Source organism: Callorhinchus milii, unplaced genomic scaffold, assembly GCF_018977255.1.
Source record: "Callorhinchus milii isolate IMCB2004 unplaced genomic scaffold, IMCB_Cmil_1.0 Scaffold3, whole genome shotgun sequence".
NCBI classification, from domain to species: domain Eukaryota; kingdom Metazoa; phylum Chordata; class Chondrichthyes; order Chimaeriformes; family Callorhinchidae; genus Callorhinchus; species Callorhinchus milii.
This window is the reverse complement of record NW_024704744.1, coordinates 31104465-31132273: the sequence shown is the minus strand read 5'-3', so window position 1 is coordinate 31132273 and position 27809 is coordinate 31104465. Positions and strand designations below refer to the sequence as shown.

Genomic DNA, 27809 nt, shown 5'->3' with positions numbered 1-27809 from the left:
GACACTTGACAATTCCATTTAGATAATAAAAGGAAAAAGCTGGAAATGCACAGCAGCAGACCAGTATCAGGAACAGAAGGACATGTTTAAGACCAGGCTTAATGAAAAGTCACACATGAAACATGAACCTAACTTTTGCTTTCAGATGCAGACTAATCAGATGAGCATTTTGTTTTCAATCTCATTTTATAACTGTTGAGATTTTTTCCCTTCAGGTCCCCCTCCCCGCATAAGCTCTTACCATCTCCTGTTTGAATCCACACACAGATACCATCTTTCTTACTCCATCAAACATGCATAGCTTGTTTACAAAGCTATTAAGCATGCATAAAACACAAGTCATGCATTAGTTGAGGAGGTAGGGCTCAGTCCTCACCTAACACAGCAGTCGGAACAAGCGGATCATTAGGCACTGTAGGAAAATAAAGCTCATGAAGAAACAGCTAATCAACTGTTTTTCTTGTTAGGTGAGAGAAGAATAGCTTAAACATGCGGATAGTACAAATGAACACACAGTTTGATTATATTACACATTTAAGTAAGTCAACATAAAATAATTCAATTAGTGGATGCCTCAGTAATGTTCCTAAAATACATTCAGTGGTGGTTATGAAGTTTTGAAATCTTACCCAAAGACCTGAGCTAACCAAGGCAAACTATACAGGGGAATTTCTTGTGTGTGAGATTAAGATAAATTATCAATGATCAAGTACATTTGTAAAATAAAGCAGGTATTCATTATAAGAAAAATTAACAAAGGCTAAACTATTATAATGTCTTAATTGGCTTAACGTTTATGTGTTTTTAAATTCAAAATAACCTGTTAAAAACAAAATGACAAGCTGATTTGAATGATTTTCCAGACTATACAAATGTCACAGACTATGGCATTTAGTTTACATCTTTATTGAGAATGTTTTATCTTACCTGATTCTGAAAAATTGAAATCTTTTAGAGACTGGATTACACATCACACTAAACAAGGTTAATTTCAACTTCTGAGTTAACAACCATTAACTGCATTTAACACCTTCCAATCTTTAGCAACTGAAATTGTTGCCGGGCAGCCTGGAACAACAAGCCAGACACTTATCATTTTCTTTTTTGAGAACTTTAAAATTTGGAAAATATTTGTCGTATGCCAGAAGCTCCAGCAATCCCAGACGAAGATGAGTGTTGGAAACCAGGCCTTGGTCAACATTTAAACTTATTTCACCAGTTTCAGCAGACCTGCACTCAGATGAAACTTCTCATCTCATCTGAAGGATAGCACCTCTGACAATGCAACTCTCCCCTTCTGCTGGATGAAGTATTACGAGTCCATGAGCTCAATGTGCTAATTTAGTACTTGGAACCACAAATATTCTGACTCAGAGGCTAAAGGGCTACCAACTGGTTCCACGTGAGAAGTAACCCAGATGAGACCATCTCAGTCAAGATCTGAGAAAGCCGCACTGACGATAATGAATCGGTGCATAATCTCCAAGCCTTTGGAATCCTGAAAAACACTTTAACTCACCAAATAAACTCTCAACTTCTCTGATTTAAGCTTGAGTGTGGCAATATGCTGTGTTACAAGCATGACCCTAAACGTTTTTACATAACTTATAGTGAATAAAATAACTATAAGCATAAAAATCCAATCAGCAATTTGTTAAATAACATAGGCGTGTAACAAAAGTATACATTGGTAACATCGTGAGAGGTTTCATCAGCCTAGAGTGTTGCGAGGCCAGGGCCAATAAGTTTTGTGCATTCATTTTCCTTGACTTTCCAAATTACATTAATACTCGTATGTAAATTTGACACAAAAATCATAGCATAGACCAGCTAATTCACACTCATACTCAATTACACTGTCTCTGCTGAGACCCAGCTAAGCGGGTAACTCAATGCTGAGCAGCACTGTGCTGGCTCCAGTTCAACAGTTGACAGAGTGACCCAGGAACCAAACCCCATTTGCTTACTGGAGCCAGTGGGGTTAGGGTTAGGGTTAAACTGTTAAGCTCTTGAGTTGGTAAATATACACAAGTTAAATAGACTACAACAACAAAATTACATTTGTAAAGCGCCTTTCACGTCGGGAGGATGTCCCAAGGCGCTGGACAGTCAGTGTTCCGGACCCGAGCTGGGGGTTGTGATTAGGGAGGTGGAGGGCTGGGGGAAGCAGGGTTGAAGAGGATGGTCTTGAGATGGGTCTTGAAGGAGGCAAGGGAGGGGGCAGGCAGAGGGACTGTGGGATGAAGTTCCAGAGGATGAGGCAGAGTGGTTGAAGGGAGCAGGCAGGATGGAAGGAGATTAGGAGGTCGCAGAGGTAGTGGGGAGCAAGGACATGGAGGGCTCTGAGGGTCGCAGAGCCTGGTGAGGGAGAGGACATGGACTGCAGAGTTCTGGATGATCTGCAGCCTATGGAGGGAGGAGTTGGGGAGGCTGACAAGCAATGAGTTTGCATAGTCAAGCCTCGATGCTATGAATGCAAATGTAACTTCAACTAGATGAAGTAGATTAATCACAGAGCACAATTACATACTAAGTTATAAATATATATATGTAAACATAAATAGATAAAATAATAAGCGGTTTACTCAATCCATGACTGTTTGTGAGACACTGCTGTGTGCAATTGGCTGCTGCACTTTTGCCCACAAAATATATACAGTCAATTCACTTTACAGTATATTCTGTAATAAGGCGCTATGTAAAATGCAAGGTTTATTATTATTATTAAGTGCAGAGAGCAGATTCCCAAGTATTAGTGGGGAGACCAATTATATAAAATATATTAATCTTCCCACTAATACTCAATCTTCAAAAACTTCCTTGAAACCTACTCAATCTAGAATTTTTTTTACATTTCTGAACAAAGTGAAACGATTTAATCAATTACTAACTGGATTATACTGGCAAATTAATGCACTGATGGGCTTTTAACAATTATTTACAGCCCAAATGGATTTTAAAGATCTGTTGATGATTGATTTAATAATTAAATAAGTGCTGACTGAACATAATGAATACATTTTATTATTTTTTTTAAAAAAATCAATGAGTTTCATAGAGGATTAATAAATGATGAATTAGTGATGACATTCTTAAATTGATTTTCTTGAGCAAGTTTCCATATCAATCTTCTCCATCCACTGTTTAGTCTGGCACTGTTCTTCCCCAGACCAAATGTTTCAGACGTCCCACACTCTTCAGATCTTTCTGTTCCTCCGTTTAGTTTTCCTGACTGATCACCAACTGCCTCCTGCAGTCTGGTTCCTCAAAACCACAACACCCAGTTTGAGTGCCTGCATCATGCAGCTGACCTTGACAGCTTGACCAGGGCCACCTATATGACAGCTCCTTCTCTCATTCTACCAAGATCCATATCCTTGGGTTTGCTCATCATCACTGTGCATTCCATTGCCCCCTCTCCTGGAAATTCATTTGTGCAAAATGTATGCATTGGAGTCTACATTCTGACCCTTAAGACTGTGAATGCTTTGCACCTAAGAAATTACCACCTGCTCCTCTGATGTGGGATGAACCCCTGTACCAGTTTGGGAGTATTAACTAAAAATTTATAAAGTGCTCTTAAAATTACATCTCGCCTTTTGATTGTGAAATGTCGTTGACTCAGGTGAGCAAAATCTCAAAGGTCACAAATGCACAAAATCACGAAAATATTATCTTTCACGGATAACCAAGTAATATACTATGCTTCAGCTCATGTGGCCAATTTCAGGATAATTATATATTACTTGCATGAGGACATATTTGAATTACCTCCTGAAAATGGCACACATGGGGTTTATTTTATTGGCAAAATGATTGGAAAGCACAATTGCTTGGTCTAACATCTCATCTGAAGGACAGCACACGCACAGCACTGCATTGTCAGCTTAGACAATGTGATTTCAAGTCCCAATGTGGGGTTTGAACCCACAACCTTCTGATTCAGAGGCATGAGAGCTAACACTGAGCCAAGCTTACACGCACAATTATTCTCTGTTCATGGGTTTCCACATGATTTCAAATACCAACGTGGGATTTGAATCCACAACCCTCTGACTCGGAGGCAAAAGTGCTACCACTGAGATAAGTTGGCATACAATTATTCTGTTAATGGGTTTCCAAACCTGACAGATGTCTTAAACTGATTGCACCCACCCAAATTATTTTTCTTCAAATTATAACTATTCCGTCAAGTTAGATATATTCAGAATTATTCTATCCTGAAGCAGATCGCTGATTAATACTTACATCTGGGGTTGAAGTTGTGAGAGTCCATAAAGGTGATGGAAAGTGGTTCATCAGCATGAAGTGTGCTTTGATCAGCATAACTCCTGTCCATTGCATTCACCATGTGCGTCATCTCTTGCCGAGCATTCCCCACTGCATCCTTACGTTTCTTGGCAAGTTTACTACAATCAGTATAAAGGGTAATGTCAAAATGTTATACTGTTAGCAGAACTAACACAAAACAAATGCTATAAATACACCAACTGTAATTGATTTTTTTTTGGGGAAAGATCTTTGACTTGTACTTGAACTGTTCATAGTTTAAAACAGGAATAGCTACCAAGCTGCTTTCTATTGTAATATTACACAAAGACTCAATGCTAGGAGATTTAGCTGCAGGATTTATGTGCGCACCAAACAAAAGCACTTTATCTACATGTCTTGTACAAATTTGAAAGAGTCGGAGCTTGAGGACAGCAGCTTCAAGGAGATTTCACGTTTTCTGTTTGAGTGAAATAAATGTGGACTACAGCTGCCAGTTATCTGGTCTGCACAAGGCTTGTGGCAAGTCTTTAAATTCAGGGACACAGTTGCCTACTGTTGAACATTCAGCAATATTTCACAAGAGGACAATTTAACTTTCATCTTTTAAGCAGCAAAATCGCTGCTTTTGCAAATTGACCATACCTAAAATTTCACTCTTGCAGTAGGTCAACACTGCAAATCTAAGCCAATATAACAAAATTCTTCTGGAACTTAATATTTTAATATCTCTACCATGCATTTATAATTCTACCTTTGCACTTCAGATTTTATCATCCGTTCATTATTTGTTGCTAGCAGATCATAGAAATTTTCACTACAATTCATGTTAATTTCTGACAGAACTCATCATTGATCTAATTAATGGAGTGAGTTATTAGATTATGGAATAATAAAGGTGAACCTGTATGTGGATGAGCTCAGTTGGACACTGCATGCCTGCTGGGTTAATATAATTTTTAATATAAATAATATTTATGTGAATAGTTGATGTAAATATTTCAGATAATGTTATGACCTGTCCTGATTTAGTCTACTACAGTGAACACAATATTACATTTATTAATAAATTGTAGATTCTAACTCATTTCAAATAGTGGTTAGTTTTTTTTGTTTCCAAACAAGCGTTTTCAACTTTAAAATATCATGCATGACAGAATGAACATAAAATACATACAGTATGCGTAAGTGTGATCATTCACAGTAAACAAAGTTTCAGAATCGTTTAAAGTGCAATGTTATAAAATAAATAGAATAAAAATAATGGCAATTTGTCAAGTCGCATATTCACATTTACTACAATTATTGCACTTCAAACATTAGCATGCACTATAACAGTAGCTGTCAAGAATTAAAAAAGGCCAGATTCCTAAGCTTTGACACAAAGTCAGAATTCATTGTTATACAGTATATGTGAAGGTTTTAAATAAGGAGCTATGCAAGATAATATAAAGTTCTGAAGCACATATTGAGGGTCTTCATAGCACGCTGATGAGCGCACAACATACTTTGAGTGTACCTCTCCTGATTCCAGCCAAGGACTTTCACTGGATCCTTCTCCCCCCAATAAAAAAAAGTAATTCATCAGGAACTATTTGAGACTGAGCAAACTGTAGCCGATTCTCATCATTTATCAAAACACAATTCCTTTCCATGGGGAAAAAAAACTAGATGCAAGTACACAGGCCAATGATTCAAGCATGAAGCAGTGAGGGGAAGAGGGAGGAATTGTGAAATGCAGGTGACATTGTGAAACTAGTCATGCTTTGCTGAAATTAATTTTAGAATCTAAGCAAGATTCATCAACACAGATAAATTGGGTGCATCCAGCTGCATCTTTATTCTAGCTAGTTATGTGCTTTGTTGCTTTATGAAAGTTTTTTTTCTTCAGGGGTAGGGGGGTGAATATAATCCCCATTACATCATTAGATCTGCCTTTCCTCTACTATTCCCTTATACTGGAGACTTAATGGAAAACAAAATCCAAGTATCTTTTGCCTTAGGAATGCTATTATAATCTCCGTTCAGGGACTTTTTCCTTCTCTCTGCCCTCTTCTGAAGGCAGCCCAGGTTTCTTTTTAACCTCATGGGAGGGACAGGGCACCAAGATCAGCCCAATCTCATGTTTCATGGGTAGTGATTAGCAACGGGAACCGTAGCTGATTTTCTCCCTTTTACTCTGGGGCACAGAGGTCAATTTAGTACTACTAATCCGATCATGGCTGATATCGGGTAATTTAGCACAAGTAAAATCAGTTTTACAAGGAAAGGCTTCTCTTAGTTTGGATAGGGGTTCACCAAAAAATATAGAAACCACTACACTTTGCATTATATTCTATGAAGTGCTTTGAGACGTCCTCCGGATGTGATAGTCGCTACATCAAATGTAAGGAATTTTATTAATTTGCATGTTGGTGAGCATGACATAAACTAATTAAACTGATTGTTAAAGGATATCTGAATATTCTCATAAGGCAAGTGAAGGCTATAACCTCACAATGCTGCTGAGTACATTCTCCATTCCCTTCTTTCCATTTACAAAATGCACACTTTCTAAATACAAGCTGCATAATTCAGTTCAAAGATGACTGACTCTGTTTTTCATTGTGTATAAAACCTACAAAAGAATCAATGAAGTGTTTCATTAGTGAAAACCAAGTGATGTTCTGACCTCATTAAAATAACTAAGTTAAAATAAAACTTTTTATTTTAACTTAGTTATTGATGTCCTGTAACACACTTGACCACATCTGAAAAAGGGGTGCCTTTAGAAGCTGATCAATAATGGTTTAACACTACAAATCTTTACCAATCTTCACGATTAACTAGCACTAGACGTTTTCATAAGAGTTTATTTTGGGGTAATCTGTGGCCATTTTTTGATCAATTGTAGCGTTTGTGTCAAAACTTAAAAAAATTGTATCCAACAGCACTGAGTAATTTTTCAAAATGACAATATAAATAGAAGTCCTCCTATTGTCTACTTACAGGTAATAAGAATAAGAATAGTAGCTCCTCCTGGCAAGCAAATCAGACAGTGAAAGAAAGAATTATTGGTGAATTAAAGTGTGAAATCATGTATAATCAACAAAGCAAATGCTAGCTGAATTTAGATACTGATCATTTTTTGTTAGCATTTTATTGCAAACTAGGCATGCAACTGTTAATTGTACATTCCATGCATTCGATCTCTTGCAAACAAAACAGAACTGATGTGCAGGGAATGACAGTGGGCAATTACATTCTAGATGTAGTCATTTTTCAGTCATTGCACAAAGCAAGTGAATAATTAGAATCGATTACACATTTCCTACATGCACTAGACAATAATTCAGGATTGTCAATTTGTCTTTATTATAAACCTGCCTCAACAGAAAAAAGAATGCAGAACTATTCAAAACAAATAAAAAATAATAAAAAGCATTGACTGATAGAATGAAGTTTGTTCTGTTCAAACACAATATAGCCAAGCTGTTTTGCACAGAAACATTGGGTTGATGAATGTATGAATGTCCAGATATTAAAAAAAATCTATTTTTCACTACAATATTTCAATGAAAGCTACAGTGATAAACGGCCATTCCAAGCACAAGGGCAAAAGTTGATGTACCGTTGATTACTTTGAGATCTTCCTTTAGCTAAACCAACTTAATTTTAATGATTTGCGTTCATTTGCCCTTTTTCCACTTAACTGAAAGTGGTAGTGGTAAATATGTATTTAAACACGGTTTCAATACTGATCAAGGAAAAATGTTCAAAGCCTACCACTGGGTAATGACACTGTCAGTGAGAAATTGATCATCTGCCACCATTTTATTTTTTAATCGTGATCATTTGGCAATATTATTTATCAAAAAACATTGAATGACACAAGTTGTTAAGTTAAAAGGCCAGACCAAAGATTGTAAGATAGACTCGTGTTTGACTTGCTGGATTGAGCCACCCAAGTGTAAGCTACAAAGTGTCAACTTGACACTAATAATAAATAATAACTTCAGTGATAAAATACCTACATATGGAATGAAACCATTACCCAATCCATTACTTGTCAAAACAAAACTTTTTAGTATCATCTCCAAGTCAAATTGCTGCTTGGAAAGTAGATACAGTATGCCTTTTCTTAATTAAGCATTAATGAACAAAGTGGACACTTTGAACAGCATGAGGTAGATGTACTTCAATGACAATTCTCAAACACTAACAAATATCTCGACAGCATTTTAATTAGTTCATTGGCATTATGCAAGTGTATTGTTCCCATGACTCTCTGCAGTTTGATTATAATGAAATCATTGTGTCCCATCAGAAAGAGAAAGGCATTGGAAAGCCTGAGGAAAGAGATACCGGGAGGGAATTACAATGCCATTACTCGACTGAAAGGATCAAGAGTGAAATGAAAGTCTGAACATGATCTGAATCTCTAACATGAATTAAAGCCTTTTATTCAAGAAACATTGTACTGTTCTAGATAGGATAATGTTCTGGTTAATTAACTTATATGCAATAAATAATAAGTACTTGCATTTGATACATCTCATCACAATGGAATGTAAAGCAGTTCACACAATGAATTACTGTACTTTGAAGTACAGTGACCTTTGTTATGGAGGCAGACACGGGATCTAATGTGGCCCAGCAAAGGTCCACACCCATCAATGAGATTAATGACCAATTAAGCTTTATTGTGAATGTGACTACAGTAGTAACCTGTGGTTCTTTTGAAAGAAAGTGCCATGGGAAATCAACATTCCGTACAGAAACAGAATAAGCAGACAAAGTCGTGGTTTAATGTGTCTGAATGAAGACCCCTTCAACAATGCAGCAGTGCCAGCCTAAATGATAAGCTTCATTTCACGTGCAGGGCTTGAACACACAATCTTCTGACTTGCAGGCAAGAGTGCTACCAACTGAGCCAATTAATAAAAAAAGGCCAACTAGATTTTGGAACACATAATGCACAAGTCCAAAGAATAAAGGTAGTCTGCAGAAGTTTTTTTTTCTGAAGTAATTTACTATGCAACTTCAGGTTAAATTGTGACATTTATTATAAGCAACCATTTATAGCAATTTGTTAATTTCAGCACTTTGTGACACACATATTGCATTACATGACAGGAGGGTAATAAAAGGTTGCCTTCTGCAACAGTTAGTGAATTATTCATACTGTAGCGTATATATTATACATCTCAAAATTCTTGTGTTGATAGGCAAAAGAGCTGGTGCTGAAAAATGCATTAGGAAATGCCAAAAGGTGCTTTGTTTCCAGAGAAGTGGTCTTACAGTGGAACAAGATGCAGTAATGCTACTTCTGAATGTGGAATGTTAAGTAGAGAATGAAAACACTTATTTGAAAAGACAAAAACAAGAAACCACAGTACCGTTGGAGGTAAATGTTGACAGACAGACACTAGATTACCATCAATCTAATACTGTTTAAGATAACAAATACGCACACAGACTTCTATGTAATATCAAACAATTAGGCAGGCAGCAGGTGACAGCTGTAATTGGTACTTTATTTTAAACATTTACAGTTTAGAACAGAGAATTATACCAATTCTTGCAATTGATATAATAATAATCCTTGCATTTGATATCACATCTTCGAGATGTCTCAAAGCACTTCACAGAATATACTGCAAAGTGAACTGACTGTGTGTGTTGTGGGTGAAACTCGGCAGCCAATTGTGCATGGCAGTGTCCCACAAGCAGTGGTGGACTGAGGAACCAATGTAGGGTATTATCACTTTGTCTAAACATCTCCAAAGAGTTTCACGGGATATAGTGTAAAGTGTAGTGACTTTATTAGTTACCAACATTCAGTTCATTAATGAAATGCGACAACTAATTGCACGCAGCAATGTTCCACAAACAGCCATGCAATGAATAACTTTTTTTTATAGGAGATTGTTGGCCAAGATACTGCGAGAAACTTCTTTTTTGAATAGTGCCATGAGATTGTTACGATCACATGAACAGGCAGACGGGACCTTAGTTTAACATCTCATCCAAAGGACAGTGCTTACTTCCTACAATGCAGCACTCGCCCAGCTCTGCACTGGAGTGTCAGCCTAAACTATGAGCTAAAATTTTCCATTAATGCAATGAAAAGCCTCAGTGCAATCATTCTGAACAAGCTATATCAAATTAAGTTTAATAAGCAGAGCTGAGGTCTTCTTGGCTAGCCAACTTTTACCTACAGTTTACTTGATGTGTTTGTAAAATTGACAGCTGACAAGTAATGCATTATAGTGAAATCTTGGTTATTCATGCCTTGATTATGTGGAGTTTACCTCTTGCTTCTCCAAATCACTCGTTTAACCAAGAGAAGCAAGACTGAATTTCATTGATGAATGTTGGTAACTGATGAAACACAATAGCTTAAGGTTCCGAACAAGATGAAATCTAAACTGCTATCCAGAATTATAACTTAATAGTGAGATACTAAAGTTTACAATATTTACATAAAGTGAGCCATTGCTAATTACAGTGAGTGGATTTCATCTATAGCTCTGATTTCTCCAGTTATGTTGAGCTCTAACCCTTGGGATTCTTCGTGATAGGGCTGTGCCTGTCTGTGGTCAGACAAAGCGTAACTTTTCAATGCCCAATATTCCCAGGAAAGAGATGGGGGTGGCAGCAATACATCCTTTAGAGGGGATACAATTCATTTCCCAATCCCTCTTGTTTCACTTTAAACAAGACTTCTTATCTCCCCATTCTTGCGGCAAATAATGTGTGAAACCTATGAGTTGACCTGTGCGGTTTAGAAAATACAAAGAGCAGAAAAATACATTTAGTGAGGAAGTAAAGAACTTCCACTTGATCGGGTTTGTAGAGGTAGACGTTACACAAGATACTTCACTTAGAAATGTGATTTCAAATTTGTGAAGACACTAAGGACTTATATCTGCATAACCCATAAAGATTTATACATCAAAATGAAAGTGGTTGAATTTAACTGACCTACCAGATGCAAATCATCATGGCCACCAGGAAAGGTAATTTACAAGCTAGATACTTAGAGAACAGGATTTAATTGGTTCACAAGGTGGGTGCTTTAACTCAAACAGAACTATCTTAATGTACCAGTTTTGGCAGAATGACTGATAAGAGGAGAAAATATGAAAATACCCCATAGGAATCTGGAGATGAATGGGCAAGATCCTGCTGAGGCCCCTTCCAGACCTGCATAAAAACCAGAAATGACCACATGTTCACTTTGAAAGCACGCGGCTTTAACCGAGAATCATTTAACAGTTGAAGCTATTCAAGGTGACAATGCAAGGCAGAAAACTAGATCTACCAATATAGTTCAATAGCAAAAGATGAAAATATTTCCATTTGGCATTAAGAGTTTCTTTTGGGGGTTGGGGGATGGGGGGGATGTAGCTAAAGGGGTTAAAAGAGAAGTGGATATCAACACCTTGTCTAATTTCACTTTGCAAGAACTAGGTCATCACAAAGACTTAAAGATTTGTATAGGAAATGTTCAGATCCACTTGAGGTCATTGATTGTGTCAGAGATATCCAGAGGGCTACACTGTCAGTTCCAGAGGAATTTAGGAAACACACACAGCTCCCGACGTGACAGTCAGGAAAACCAGTCCACAAAGCATGCACCTGGCTAAATAAAGGAATATTGTAGTCTTTTTTTCAAGAATACAGAGGAAAACAGCAGTATCCATAATTCTTATAGTCCAAAGCCATCAAGATTAAGGATTTCTCAAAGTGATGGCCCAATCTCCACAACATTACAGAAACGTAGCTGGGATATTTAACCAGATGTTAACCAGAGCAACTAGCATGCCTTTGCCTGGAATACGTGACTTTCCTCCTGTTGAGTTACTTCTTGGCCATAACTACCAATTGTAACATTCGTCATTTGGATGCAGAAGTTCAAATACATGGTATATCTTTTTTTTGGTGAGCCATAGCTTGTAAAAACATACCCATGTCCACAAGAAGGTTCTCAGCAATGTTTGAGCACTTAAGTAGAAATTCTCACTATTTCTGTATTCTTACTAAGTATTGTCTTAATAATTATACTTGGTAATTATTGTCTCCAGATAACCACCAATACACTACTTGCTATAGTTTAGGAGTTCTTCATATATAATGCTTTCACAGCCAAATCACTCATGTGGAACCTTGGCCCCACAATCTGGATGCTGCATTGTTTCTACATTCCCTTGTACTGTTGAGTATTTAAAGCTAACGGCTATCTCATTTATAATAATTTATTAATGGGTTGGCATGATTCTGCATCATGTTACCAGAATTTCGAAATGGCATACATTCGAAAGGGGATAATGCCATTAAGCCCATCAAGACTGTTCCACAAAATGTTACAATAAAGGTTTGGATTTTGGTGATTATTGGAACTATTAACTTTATATACAAGCTAAATCGCAATATAGATATTACAAGCACAATAAACACAGAAAATAATTAAAATCCTCAATGGACTATATTATCCTTTGGTAAGAACAGGTCAGTGAAATCAGCCTCCGCAAATCATCTTCTTTGTCTTCATCGGAAATATATAACAATCTCTGGCATCTTCCATGTAATGGTCTATGAATTGAATTTTCATGATGGGAACTTTGTGCTCTCCCAAAAAATAGCCTATGATGGAACAGTCATCTCCGTTTCCCTCAGAACAATGCTTTAAAAGTAATTTGAAAAGAGTTCTGGAAACACTAGCCTCTTTTAAATCTATTCTACATTGGGAAAAGGCTATACAGAGCAAAATAAACATATTGCCTAGACAGCCAATGTTTGTAATCTTTGCTAAAGCTGCCAAAGGAATCACATGAATGTGGCAAAAAAGTGCTTTCTGTTCCTAAGAATGTAAAACTCATTATTCCTTAATATCAAACTTGATCCAAGTTGCTGTATATTCAATTATACAATTAATATTGAGCAATAAAATTATGTCTGAAGACGGGTAGCAAAGCATCTACAAAGGATGCTTGAATCAAGAGGGTTAACACTGCTGCTTATATAACCCGGAAGAGTAATAATTAACATACCTTTCTCCAGAGGAATTAAATGTTGTATGTGCATGAAAGTATCAAAAGGTAGTGGGCCCACATAACTTTACTTGCTCATATATTTCATTGTTACATTGTCATGCATCTTTGAAGAATATACTTTTTTTATCAGCTGTTCTTTAAATGCTTAGAAACCTAGTTTACTGCATTGTTTTGAGTTCCAGATAAGTAATATGATAGACAATCTTCTGCTTTCACCAGGCATGGACATACAATTCTGCATAGATATGTCCGTGATCTGTGCAGACTGAAAGATTCCCTGTATGAACTGATGGGCTTGGTCCACCAGAACTGGCAACACAAACTGAGTGTCATAAAAGATAAGGGTAGATGCAATCTGGTCATTCATCTCTAAACTGTGGTCTGTTCAAGAAATGGCCTTTAAATGGCATTGAAAAGAACTGGCATGCCCTCATTCCAAGCTCTATTATGTTCTTATATATTTATATCAATCTTCCATAAATAGAAGTCATAAAAAATAGCTGCAAGCAATCCAACAACCTCCCAAAGAGGTGAGCTTTTAACTTTGCTCCTGGGTAGAACAGCTGTGCTACTGCATAAATATCCCTGCCAGTCTCTTGGGAATACAAATATGCCCTTATTGGTTAATAAGCAACCTTTTACAAACATCATTGCTTCAATTTGCAAACGTTATTGGAGCTACTGGATATTTTAATGTGAGGATCCTCAGATTGTAATTTATGGAAATCCACATAGGTCTACCAATATCCTTAGATGAATGGACATTTTAACAGGATAGAGCAAATCAAAAGAAAAAGCAAAATGTAGATTGACATCTTGCCTTCCAAGTTTATTGTTTGGGAATTTTCCTCCTTTTGATTTCAAGATCAATGGGAGACTAAGTCCTAGAGATTCCAAAGAACTAGCGCAATGCTTCAATCTATACAAATTATTGGAATTAACAGGATTCCCAAATACACTGTTTGGACAAAATTTTCAACTCATCAATTTGAATATTAAAAATAGTAAGGAATGATGAGCGAAATGATTCAAAAGTACTTAAGTCTGGCAACTCGTATCCAAAGGCAGGAATAAATAAAAGCACAAACTACAAGTAAATAGAATCGTCAACACAACGCAAACTCAAGGTTAAATAGAAATTTACTCAAATTATTGATGTAGAGAAGAGAGAAGACAGATGCATGATGAAGAACTAAGACAAAGGGAAGGAGGAAGAGGCTAAATATGAATACAAAGAGAATAGACAGAGTTACTTCAGGGTGAGACGTAGGTGCATACAATGAAAAGAGGCAAGGAAAAAGCGGGGACATGAATACATAAAGGAAGAAGAGAAAAAAGGGCAGAAATACACACGGAGAAGGTAAAAGGCCAAGGAGGACAGAAATGGAGAGGAAGGACATGGCAGTCAGTAAAGGGTGAAGGGGCACTACCAATGATCTCAACATTCTTTAGGCATTCAGGAGGAAAGAGGAGAAATCAACTAGGATGTCCCACCATGCTACAATTGGCCTGGTATCTACTGACAAAGGAAGATCAGGATTCCCACTCCAGATAGAAAGCCAGTAATTCCTACTGATATTGGGTGAGAGCAGTTCTAAATACAACAACAACAAATTACATCTGTATAGCGTGTTTCATGGTGGGAGGATGTCCCAAGGTACTGGACATTCAGAGATTTGGACCCGAGCTGGGGGTTGGGATCAGGAGAGGTGGGGGGCAGGAAGGATTGCGTAGGAGGGTGTCTGAAGGTGCAGTCGAAGAGGAAGGTCTTGAGATGGGTCTTGAAAGAGGCAAGGGAGGGAGCGAGGAGAAGTAACTATGGGATGGCGTTCCAAAGGGTGGGGGCGGAGAGGCTGAAGGCCCGACTGCCAATGGCGGGTAGGGCCGGCGTGGGAGGTGGAGCAGGCCGAAGCCTGCTGAGTGGAGGAAGCAGACAGTGGAGGAAGGTTGATATGGAGTTAGCATCCATCCATGGTTGCATTCTCCACCTTACTAAGTCAGTCCGGAACCTTGGTGTCTTGTTTGACCCTCGACCATCCTTTCTACCCCACATCTGTGCCATGACTTGCTCTGCTTCCCCCTCCTCCACAACATCACCCGGCTTCCCCCACTGCCTCACACCACAGGCCGCAGAAACCCTCATACATGCATTCATTACATCCAGGCTTGACTTCCTGGTAGGAAGGAGCAAGGCCATGAATAGTCTTGAAGGCCAGGACAAGCATTTTGAACTCATCCTTTGAGGGATGGGGAGCCAGGGGAGGGTGGGGGTGATAGGGTAACTGAGCCTGGTGTGGGAGAGGACACAAGTTGGAGAATTCTGGATGATCTGCAGCTTGTGGAGGGAAGAGTTGGGAAGACCGTCAAGGAGGGACTAGGAATATTCGAGCCTAGATGTAACAAATGCATGGATTAGGGTCTCGGTGGCCTGAGAGGAGAAGCACTGGCAGAGACGGGCGATGTGGCAGAGGTGGGGGAAGGCAGAACTGGTCATGGCACAGATGGGGGGTAGAAAGGACAGTTGAGGCTCAAACAAGATGCCAAGGTTCCTGGAGACTGTGTTTAACTCTGATATTAAACACAGTCTCTAAGATTTAACACTCTGCGAACACTCATTCCTCAGGTTCACGTATAAATCATGTCCATGGAGAAGTGCTATATGGTCAGGAATGTATCCCAGCACATGCCATCAATTTCAGGAGAGGCAAAGGCAGTAATTTGGGAAAGGAAGCGAGACATTTATGGCCATGTGATGCCTATATTACAGATTAAGATTATATCTATAGTATTGGAGGCATTTTCTCATCTAAATTAACTAAATTTAACAAAATGAAAGTTACTGTAAACCCTGTGAAATTCACTTGGTGGATGCAGAAAATATGCAGTCAAGAACACCTGATGCATCAAAGCATAATGCACAACTGAGATTCAAAGAAATTCGTCCAATGCTTCATCATTTACACCTTAAAGAATAGTTGTGCATCATGCAAATATATTATATATTATTATTATAGAGAATAGTTAACTCCCATGCCCTCTATAGCAAGCATTTTTACAAAAAAAAACTACAGGTCTTTATCATATATTTTCTTTTTTGTAGCAAAGAGGATTAGTCCTAGTAAGCTTATATATTTTGCAGCTTGCTATGATTTTATAACACTAATAGAAGTTAGCACTTTTTTACAGTATGCAATTATCCTTCATGCATTTAGAGCACTTAGTACAGTCTACAAGGATAAGTAATGAATAAGAAGATTAATAGTTGCATACAATATATTCTATAAATTCTTGCAGTTTCATACCTTCTCTTGACGATCATTACCACAACCAGGAGGAGGAGGATAAAAACCAGGATTCCAGCACTGATTCCAGCTATTTTCACCACTCGATCAGTTTGCTTCCCAGGATCAGGAATCACTTCAGGTTCTTCCGTTGTGGCTGCTGAATTAGTCACAAGAAGTGATTGCATGAAAGCATGTAATTTTCCATGGCAGGAAAATGATCCTTCCCGTCACACTTACACAAGCACGCTTCAATAATCAAGGTATAATTCATAAAAACTTTTTAGCCCATGTTATGCGGCTGGTATATTTCATCTCATTAATTTCATCCCTACATTAATAATACAGGAAGTACAAAGCATTCTTAAAAAAATGCCAATTTAATAATCAGGCATGGGAATGAGGATTTTAAAAAAACAAAGCGTCAGAATGATTGTAGGAAAAACTACATTGCACAATTATTCCCATTACAGTTTCTACCGAACATGGTCCAGTTTTAGTGAAGATCAGATCTAGGTGATCTCTGAATAGGGCATTTTAGAAGCAGAAATGGAAATTTCACAATTACCACAAAACCATTTAAAGTCAGATAACATCAGGAAGGACACTATATCTGTTTTTTAAAAACCAAGTTTAAGCAACCGAAAATTTAAACAAAGAGTTTAAGTATTAATGTTGATAGATGCAGGTTTCACACAATTAAAAGTTTGGTTAGTGAATCAAGTTGCAAGGCTTCTTTACACTAATCCCCAAAATCATGTTGACCACTTAATAATATTGTAAATCTTAGAATTACCTACTTCCATATTACACTATAAACAACTCTCATGAAAATACATAAATGTAAAACGTGTGAATTATATTTTGACGAGTTAACTGATACATTGATGGAAGATTTCAGTTTGTTACTACAGTTTGATTCAGAGACAGACTGAATGTGTTACAGCAATGTACATCTGACGATGAAAAGGTTAAGCACAAAATTATACTTGGGCTGTAAGAGCAATAAAGGATATTGAGAAAAGACAGGGAAATGGAATTAAAATATTTACCATGATCTAATAAAATGCTAGAACATACTGGATATTCCTGTATTCCTAATTCAGTGATACACCATTTCTAAATTATTCATTTTTAATTTATCCAAAACCGTGAATTACAAGTAAAAGTATTGCTATGTATTAGCTTTGAAATTTTCCATTTATAATACAATAATACAAAATAACTGCATTTTCCAGAAACTGACCTTTTGACATCAAGATTCGATTATGATACCAAAATGGCATTACTTAAGTGCCCATTTTCATTTATTGGCTGTATTACTACAATACAATCAACACTCAATAATTTAATATATATTGCTCCAAAACTGCATAACACAATCTTGTACAAATTTTCCAGTTGTACTGTTCCAATCTGGGATGTGTTTTACAGAATTGAAATATAGATGTGTAAGGGAAATGCTGCTGCAGTCTGTGAAATGAAGCTTGCCATTTTAACACATTTTCTATTGATCTGAATTTACATGCTTTGTGAAAACGTGTACTTGCATATTCCTGGAAACCAGATACGATGCAATTGGATAACATCTGTGATAAAACTTTGCCCTCTCAAACACTTTGGGATGCCCGTCTGATGTGAAAACACCTGAATTTAAAATAGTACTGTATTGAAATAGATCTTGCTCAAACTAACCATTTTTGTTCTAATAAAACTGCAACAACCAATACAAACTGAACCAGATTTAACCATGAAACCAAATCTTTTCATCCTGGATAATAGATTATGAATGAGCAACAGGTTGTCACTTTAATCATTAATACATATTGTAGTAGACTCCCTTCCTCACTCCCTTCGCCTCACTCCCTCTCTTCCTATTTTCAGGTCTCGACTGAAGACCTTTCTTTTCGACCGCGCCTTTGGTCACCTTCCTCCCCCTCCCCCTGGCTCGGCCCTGGGATCCATTACTGTGAAGGACTCTAAGACGCCGTCCGGCGTGGAGGGCACTATATAAATCCAAGTTGTTGCTGTTGACTGAAACAATGCATGCAAAATTAGAAAATAATGACCAGTGTCTGCATGAAGTATTGATTTAAATTTAGTTGATAAAAAGCTTTTAATTAGCCAATAAAGTTGCATAGTGTTATTGGTCACCTACGGTCATCTTCCCCCTCCACCTGGTTTGGCCTCGGGCTCCACCATTGTTAGAGCTCTGAGACGCAGCCTGGGTTGGAGGGTGCTATGTAAATGCAAGTTGTTGTTATTATAGAAACAGCTGTGTTATAAAATGTTTTGTAAGTCAGCAATTCTGTATGCAGTTTGATAGGGAAATGCTTTAATGATCAAATGTTATGTAAAATGGAAAATTTCTCATTGCATACATACTGTTAAAGTGACTGCATTTTTAATAGCCATTGTTTGCTACATTTTTCATGTCATGTCTGCATGATTAATGCAAAATTCACACTCAGGTTTGTACTGTGCAACTGCAAAGTAATTTGTTAGGTCCCACCATCTCACCTTGAGAGAAGAGTAATTTCACAAGGAAATTGCAGTGTAAATGCAGGTGGTTGATTTGATTCCTTTAGGAAAGACCTATATTTTTTAAGTGACAATTTCATGTGACTGATTCTTTAACACTATTCAAAACAGATTAGTATTCAGATCTCTGCTCTAAAAACCTATGTATTTGTGTTGTAAGGATACACATGTAGCTGCAGATATCAACACTTCTGCAATATTCTATTGACATGACAACTCATTGTTCCATGTGTATAAGAGCCATGGCAGCATACTGAGTGTCAGTGACTCTCGGGGTTATTATTTGAATAGATTTGAAAATCACATGGCGAATATAAGGTCTGAATAGCAGCGGCAAAATAATCTTATCCAATGGATTGAGACCCCCTCCCCATAAAGTTATAACATTAAAAATAATTGGAGAATTAAACAAAATTACAACTGAGAACACAAATACTGTACTTTCGTGAATTGAACATTTTCTATTCACTTCTTCTGTTATTGCAAATGCACCAATCAGTTAATGTGCTAACCTGCAATATCTTTACAATTATTCCTGTAGAGGGCAGTCAACTATCTCATTATCTCACTCTTGCCATTCTAGTTCTTGGATAGCTACTAAGGACTTGGGATACATTACACAACACATGTAATACCTTACATTCATATGAAATATTTTAAGAGGGACAGAATTTCTAATTTCCAAATTTAATATAGCACCTTGTCACGTCATTGAAATGTCTCAAAGTACTTCACGGATTCACTGTAAAGTGTAGTAACTATTGGTAAATGAAAGCACAGCCAAATTTTGATAGCAAAGTCCCATAAACAATCTCGACATGAGCAATTTTTTATTTGGGGGAACCTTGGGCAGGATATTGGGAGAAACTTCCTTCTCTTTTCACGTAGTGGCATGGGATCTTTCCCGTCCACTTGAAAAGGCAGATGGATTCTCGGTTTAACCACTCATCTGAAGGACAGCACCTTTGACAATGCAGTGCACTGGAGTGTCACCATAGACTATGAGCTCAAAGTCCCGACACAAGGCTTGAACCCACCACCTTCTGACTCAGAGATGAGGGTGCTATCAACTGAGTTAAGCTAATAACAAGGCTATTTGGTTAACAAGCTAATAATAGCCAATAAGCTAATAACAACTAGGTTTCTAGCTGATGAGGAACACAGAAACAAGAGGAAGCCATTCAGTCATCCACTATTTTCAGCTTGTTCTATTTTCACAGCTGATCTGTAACTCAATACCATTAAATTGACCAAATGCAATGCAGCAGCACAGACACAGTTATTATCCTGCAGAGCAAAACATAACTTTACACAAAGAATAACTTGACACAGGAAAGAAACCTAAAATCAGAACCTTTAACCCACAGCAATATTCCACTACCGCGAGCTATAAATGAACATTTTGTGTCCCTGAACACCTCTGCTCTCATCTTAAGTGATAGCATCCTTCCTCCTCAATATCCCAAACACCCTGATTTTGCACAAACTGCCACAGCCCTTCATAGAACATAACATAACATGTAGGAGCAGTAGAGTAGGCCATTCGGCCCTTCAAGCCTGCCACGCCATTCAATCATGGCTGATCTTCTAATCTAACTCCAGCTAATACCATAACCCTGCATTATCCCCATAACCAAGCTCTAAAACATGAACATAGCCTGTAATTGCATGGCTTGCTACTGTATTAGTTTATACAGTTAAAAAATATTCCCATGAATCTACAGATGTTATGATTAGATTTCAGCAAAGGCTTTAACAGTTCCACTCACAACTAGCCTGCAAGACACGAAGGCCAATAATGGAGAGGGGAAGCTTCTGAAATGGGTTGAAAATTGACTGGACCATTACACAAAACCATGCATAGAGCTACATTGGCATGGAGGGAGATAACCAGTAGGTGCCTTAAGATGCATTCTGTGGCTGACTCGCTTCACACAGCATAAATGATTTGGAAGTGGGGACAGAATCTGCCTTAGTTTGCTGATAATACTAAACTGGAAATAGTTGCAATAGCAGAGAAATCACTCACCAAATACAGAGGGATTTGAATAGATTAGAGAGATAGGCAGAAGAATAGCAATTATTTTATGTGGATAAAGTCCAGATTGTTGAAACTGAGGAAGGAGAATAAATAGTGGAAACTAAATAGGAGAGGAATTTGGACACACATCATGGAAATCATTAGGGCAATGTGTGACAGCAGTAAATATATTGATCACAATCTGGTTTATATAGCTAACACGATAGATGATAAAAAACAGAAAGTAATACTGAAGTAGTAGAGAGTACTGGTCAATCCACTTCAAGCACTATTTTGGAGTCCTGTAGCTCAGTGGTTAGAGCACTCGCCTCAAAAGCGAGACATGTGGGCTCGATTCCCAGCAGGGCGAAACGTTGGGCAAGTTTACTTACTCCACACGCCTCTGTTTACTTAGCAGTAGGAACCCGGTTGTGAGTCTATTGGCAGATCGCTTTTATGGGGGTAATAATCTCTTAAAAAATATATATAATTTGGTTACTCAATCCACGACAGTTTGTGGGACACTTCTGTGTGTAAGTGGCTGCTGCGTTTCGCCTGTAAAATATACAGTCAATACACTTTACATTATATTCCGTGACGTGCTTTAAGATAATAATAATAATCTTTGCATTTGATATAGTGCCTTATCATATCTTTGAGACGTCTCAAAGCACTTCACAGAATATACTGTTAAGTGAATTGACTGTATATTTTGTGGGCGAAACACGGCAGCCAATTGCGCACATCAATTGGCTGCGCACTGCAATTTGACAATCTTTGCATTTGATGTAATGCCTTATCACATCTCAATGACAAATTTGCATTAGAGATTTTATTTAAGTAGTCAACTTGCTAAAGGGATACAGATCAATTGACCCCTAATAATGTACCCTAACCTAGTCACAAAATCCAGAACAAAAAGGGATGCACTAGAGCTCAGATGAGGAAAGGTGAACACAGTTTAGAATAATAATAAATAATCCTTGCATTTAATATTAGAACATAAGAAATGCTAGACAAAAAATGACCAAGGTCCATCTAGTTTGTCTTCCACCTTCCTGGCTGCCGCATGCACATATGTCCCTAACTACTTATGTACTATATCCCATAATATTATTTGATCGATACTGTGCCCTTCACATTAGGAGCACGTCCTTCACATGATGTACCATTAAGTGTAGCAACGGTGTATTTTGTAGGCAAATATTCAATGGATTACCCAAGACAGCTTATTACATCTGCAAATTGAAGATAATTCTTTGGCAAAGGCATTGATTGAAGGATATGAAAGATAAGAGTAGTAAATGTTTATATTCAATTTGAGAGGAGCCAGATGAACTGCAGTGCTCTTTTCTGCTCTTGAACATTCCTGTCATGCTATGTTAACAATTAACTGTTATCATCTTACAATGAAACCTCTGGGATCCAGATAACTTATTTAATGCAGAGAACATTTCTTCCATATCCATCTCTTAGCCCAATTCATTTTTGTGGTGATACAATAAACAAGTCAAAAAATAGATTTTACAAAAAAAGACATTTGCTGCTTACAAGGGGAATCATTGATTACTATGGAAGGATGATTATCAGCTTTTTGACTCTACGTCAGAATGTCCCACTGTTTGATTAAAATTATATAAAAAATTTGCCTAATCAGCAAAATGCGGAACAGGCAGAAAAACTCAATTTTGATTATTTATAACAAAAAACATGTTTTGTTGCAATCTTCTCATTAACAGTTGGCACTTATAAATCTTTTAGGGGATGTCAGGCAGCAGTAGGAAACAGCATGGCATTATCTGGTGATAAAAGGCTGCTAACCATTGCACCAAAACAGTAAATGGCTGTTTCAGGAAGTGGCAAACATACTCTTTGAAATCTATTTTATTCATAAGAGTGAAATGTGATCCTTGGAACTAAATGCAGAAGGAATGCTCTTTGTATTAAATAAAAAGTTGTTTGGTGATCAGCATTTTTTTGAAATAATAACAATAATAAAATTTGAAACAACTATTACATCTGTGTATCTAACTGACAAGCGTCCAATGCATTAACAAAACGCATTAAAAAAATTTAACTTTTATTTTAAAACTGCAATAGCAGTATTTGCAGGGTTGATGTTCTTTTCTACTGCACAGACAGCACAGCTTTTATTGGATTTAAGTTTTGAGCATATGGACTAAAATGCCATTTGAAGGATTTAGAGAGCAGGCTCCCCTCGACTAGAGAGTATAATCTTGACCAATTATTACAGTTTATGTTGTGTAACCTATACAGAGTATATCCTCTTATGATACTGGAACAATCCTACATCACTTTAGATAAAGGCTGCTGGGGCATTTTCTGCATTTACGCCAGTAAACTGGTGCCATGTACTTATAATATACACAGCATTAACTCCTTTCTAGGTCACTCATGGCTTCTCTTTAGTCACTGTTTAATGGATGCTGCAGTTAGAGACAAACCAGAATTAGGTCATATTTAGAAATCACCAAACAGTCCTTGTTTTAGCTTTAAGCTGTTCTACTCAGAACAAAATAACGTAATGAGGATTGCACTCAAAGCATTCAAGGGCACTGTAACCCTGTTTTGAGTAGAAAAAGAAAGCTGTCAAAGGAACTTTCAACCTCAAATCTAGTTTAGTTTTCTTTACACTGTTCTTCAAGCTTCATAAGCTTAAAATCTATCCCACTGTATTGGGGGGGGGGGGGTGTCACAAAGAATTCCCTAAAAGTGTTAATGTTAATAATGGATAATAATTAATAATGTTAAAAGGTTTGAGTGAGAATCTTTGAGTGCAGAACCTGAGAAGTACAGTGCAGAGAAACGATAACTGGTAGGACTAGATGATGAGAACTTTTGACAGAATGAGACCTTAGAGGTTGTTGGCAAAATAAAGTCCCACCTGACAGACAATAAGCCTTTTTTGTATGCTGCCCTGGAGCATCCACAAGTGGTTATACAGGGTCACCAAAAGGTCATGCAATCTACCCTATTATCTAAACAAAATCATTTCTTTAAGATTTATTTGACATTGTAATGGTATCATGACTTTTTGGTCACCCTGCAGAACCTCCTAAATGCAAGACGAGCGTTGAAGTCTTGTAAAAACTCAACAGCAAATTACTGACTGAAAACAGCTAACTCATCACAGGCCAACCTACAAACATAGGATGTTGCATAGTTCAACTAAGAGTAGACATCATTGAGCCACCAGTGGAAGTCTTCACTATTCATTTTGATTTGTGGGTTGAAGGACATTTTACTGAACTGGGGCAAAATATCTTTCTACACCTGTAAGAGGTTGACCTTTCTGGAAGTTTGGATTCCTGTTAATTAATGCGATTTCTTGAAGCCTACATTTGGGTCCTTAACATTTTTTTATGCCTGTGTTTGAAAAGTGTTTCTGGGAGCAACAAGTGAATGAAGACAATTTATAGGTCATGGATTTGTTTTAAGATTATTACTGAAAACACAAAGGGGGAGGATTGGAGTTTTTTTTCCCCCTTTTTATAAATGTTATTAGGACAGGGAATACTCTACCAAAAATACTGGTCGAAGTAGATTTTATGACAGGTTTTAAAAGGAAATTAAACAAATATTTGAAAATACAAAAGGCAATGGGAAAGGGCAGAGGTGTGGGAATAAATAGATCTTTTAGAGACGCAGCACAGGAATGTGCTTGCAACATTTTACCTGGAGATGCTGTGACTAGGTTTTGAAATGAAGCCAGGAACGTAACAAGCATTTGTGACACAGACAACACCAAATCCTTGCTCTCTCTCAGTGGTAAATAAATTACAGTCTTAAAAGATAGAAGTGCAAACATCAGGCACACTTCAAACAGGTATCTACCGTAAAACTATATAAGCTTTTTAAGTACAATATTTGTTTTGGGGCTATGCAGTGAGAGTTTACTGAGAATGAACTACGAGGAGATACAAAGCCTTCATCAGTATTCAGCAATTTGCCCACAATCTGTAAATGGGAGCATCAGCAAAACTTATGCAAAATGGAGTCCAGAAGACTGAAAAGCCTGATAGAAAGTGTAAACTGGGAATCAGATATAACAGCAGGAGATTTGATATGAATATCAAAATCAAAATATGAATTTCTTACACATTTTCTAATGCATTCAATTAGCATGATATAAATCACTTTAACAGTGAAGGATTTTCTAGAATTTGTAACTACGATGACAAATGTTAAAAATTAAAATAGATAAATTCAACTCATTCCTACTCTGACCTATCTGCCACACACTTTGATCATTGGAAGAATTTTTTTAAACTTTTACCATTAACTGCACAACAGGACAAGACCCCCCACTGACTTGTCTTGGCTCTTGGAAACAATGATGATTTTGTAAAATGAACAATAAGCCATTCAGATCAACAGTTTTCAGGTTCAAAACTTGGGTCTATGCTGATATAAGCTGATCTCAGTAGTATATAGCAGTTGGGGTGTGAAAAGTATTCTCAGAGTCGCTGGGGGTGTGTGCATGTGGACGAAATCAGCAAGGGTTCCTGTTAGCTCTCCAGAGAGCCCAGTTATAACTCTGATCATGTTATAACTATCCAGAGAGCCCAGTTGTTGAGTTCATGTTATAGATATCCAGAGATCTATAATTGTTGTGTTGTCATCAAGTGAGAGCAAGTTTGGGCTTGGTTGCGATTCCTCCTAGGGTCGATCGTCCAACAAACTCTCATCGCCACAGTTCACACATGGCCACTTGAGTGGACAAGATCCCAGAGGGTGACCAGCACTTAAATTTTAAAAAAATTGAAGTCAGTTGTGAGTTTTTTTGCAGTTCTTGAAGGAATTTTCTGGAACCTGGCTTCAAAATTAAGGCTGTTTTAAGAATTTGCCAAATTCTGGCTGCTCTGAAATGCTACATAAACAGAGTAAATGTCAACTCAGGTGGAATTTTCTTCCATAGGTTTATGCACAATTCAATTTGATTATCCAACATCCCACATTATTTCCTATTACACATTATTATTAATTTTACACTGCTCAAATAGTGGAACTTTCCCCACTAATAATGTATATACTATATTACTTGACAGAACTAGTTTTTGTGGTGGGGAGGGGGAAGAGGAAAGAGTTTGCAACCCGCCTCTTAAAGATCAGAATATGCAAAGACTTTTGCAAACCATGTCATACGGTTACATTGGATCTAAAGTACTAAAACAGTATTGATAAGATAGTATCGATAAGATTAATAAATCAATCGGCTAGATTGCGAGACATATTTTCCTGCTGCTTCACACACTCAGCCTATGGTCTGAAATTCACATTGAAAGCCTATGGTCTGAAATTGTGCTGAATATGATTAGCTCTTCACAATCACAAGAGGGAGAGAATAAATGAAGACATCATTGTCAAATGATGTCCTCTCTGTACTCTTGGCTCAGTATCAGTTAACACCCAATGTTCCCAGTACAATCACTTATTTATCATTGTTATCCACAACTGGTATCAGACACAATTGATCTTGTTTTATCCCAGGGAGGTCTCATTCCATTTCACTAACTTCCTGGTATCGATCCACAGAATCCTTAATACTATAAATGTTTTCAAAGCCTTATCTGCAGGTGTAAAAATCAACCTCTCCTTTTTGGACATGTTGTAGACAATATCTAAGCTTCTTCTCTGACACTCTAATCAATGATTTGGTTATCTTAAGGGACCTTTCAGCTTCATTACAAAAATACTACATCCAGAATATTTTCTCTCAGGCCCAATATGTAAAATGTTGACATTTGTCCAGGAAGAGTACAAATTTCACCTCTCCTTGGCAGATTGAAATTAAATATTAAAGAAAGAGTAACTCAGAACGCCTACAATTTACAACACAAAAAATGTTTGCTTGAATTAAAAGGTGGACTCTTGGGATGTGAATAGGAATGAACCACTTAGAATTAAGGATGTGCTGCCACCTAATGGTCAATATTTAATTACAGCGACACTTATGAAATGTTGCAAAATTACCCCAATATGTTTAAATACCATAACTGCCGATAATTTCTTTTTAGTTTTATAAAGTGCCAAAATTCCAGCTTCTTTCTTAAATTAATTCACTGAAGCACAAATATATTCTCTTCATGTAAAATTAGATCACAATTATTTTGGACATACAATGTGCTCATGTGGGTGCAATGTTTTAAAAAATGGTTCTCTCTGATAGTGTTTGAGTCTATCCTCACAGCACTGCATTTCACATAATTTTGTTCCCTATTGCATCGCAATCAGCACTTTTCCATGGCTTAGATATCCCCAAACTGTTTTAAATGTTCACCTCTGAAATATTCTATGCCAGTGTACATAATGTTTGCCCTACACTGCTGCTGGTGACAGGCAGTTTGCATTTTGTTTTAAGAAAATTCTGGCTCATAGGTTTTATTGTTGTGAAACATATATGTATAACTTATATTCTCATCAACATATTCTTTGAGTTCCCTTCCTGAAGTTGCACTCTCCCTACTTTAGTAGGGACTAGTTAATTAATTTATTAAGCTGGTAATTTTGCATCAAGTATTACCCCTACCTTGGGTGTAAACACTCAACTGTCCAGTAAGTTGGGATAATAATAATAATCCTTGCATTTGATATAGCGCTTTTCACGTCGGGAGGACGTCCCAAAGCGCTTCACAGAAC

General features: G+C 37.3%; 1 protein-coding gene across 9 annotated transcripts in view; it reads right to left on the bottom strand.

The window, feature by feature from the left end:
* ptprk (protein tyrosine phosphatase receptor type K) overlaps positions 1-27809 on the bottom strand; it is a 367918-nt gene that overhangs the window by 47078 nt on the left and 293031 nt on the right. For 3 of the 9 annotated variants that reach the window (XM_042333766.1, XM_042333767.1, XM_042333768.1), the window contains exons 14-16: positions 16610-16748; positions 7258-7287; positions 4249-4409 (exon numbers count right to left, since the gene is read on the bottom strand). In XM_042333766.1, coding sequence (XP_042189700.1) covers positions 4249-4409; positions 7258-7287; positions 16610-16748 — 330 coding nt within the window. Of the gene's footprint in view, positions 1-376; positions 413-4248; positions 4410-7257; positions 7288-16609; positions 16749-27809 lie in introns of all 9 variants that reach the window. The other 6 variants (XM_042333770.1, XM_042333771.1, XM_042333764.1 and 3 more) reach the window with 5 other exon arrangements.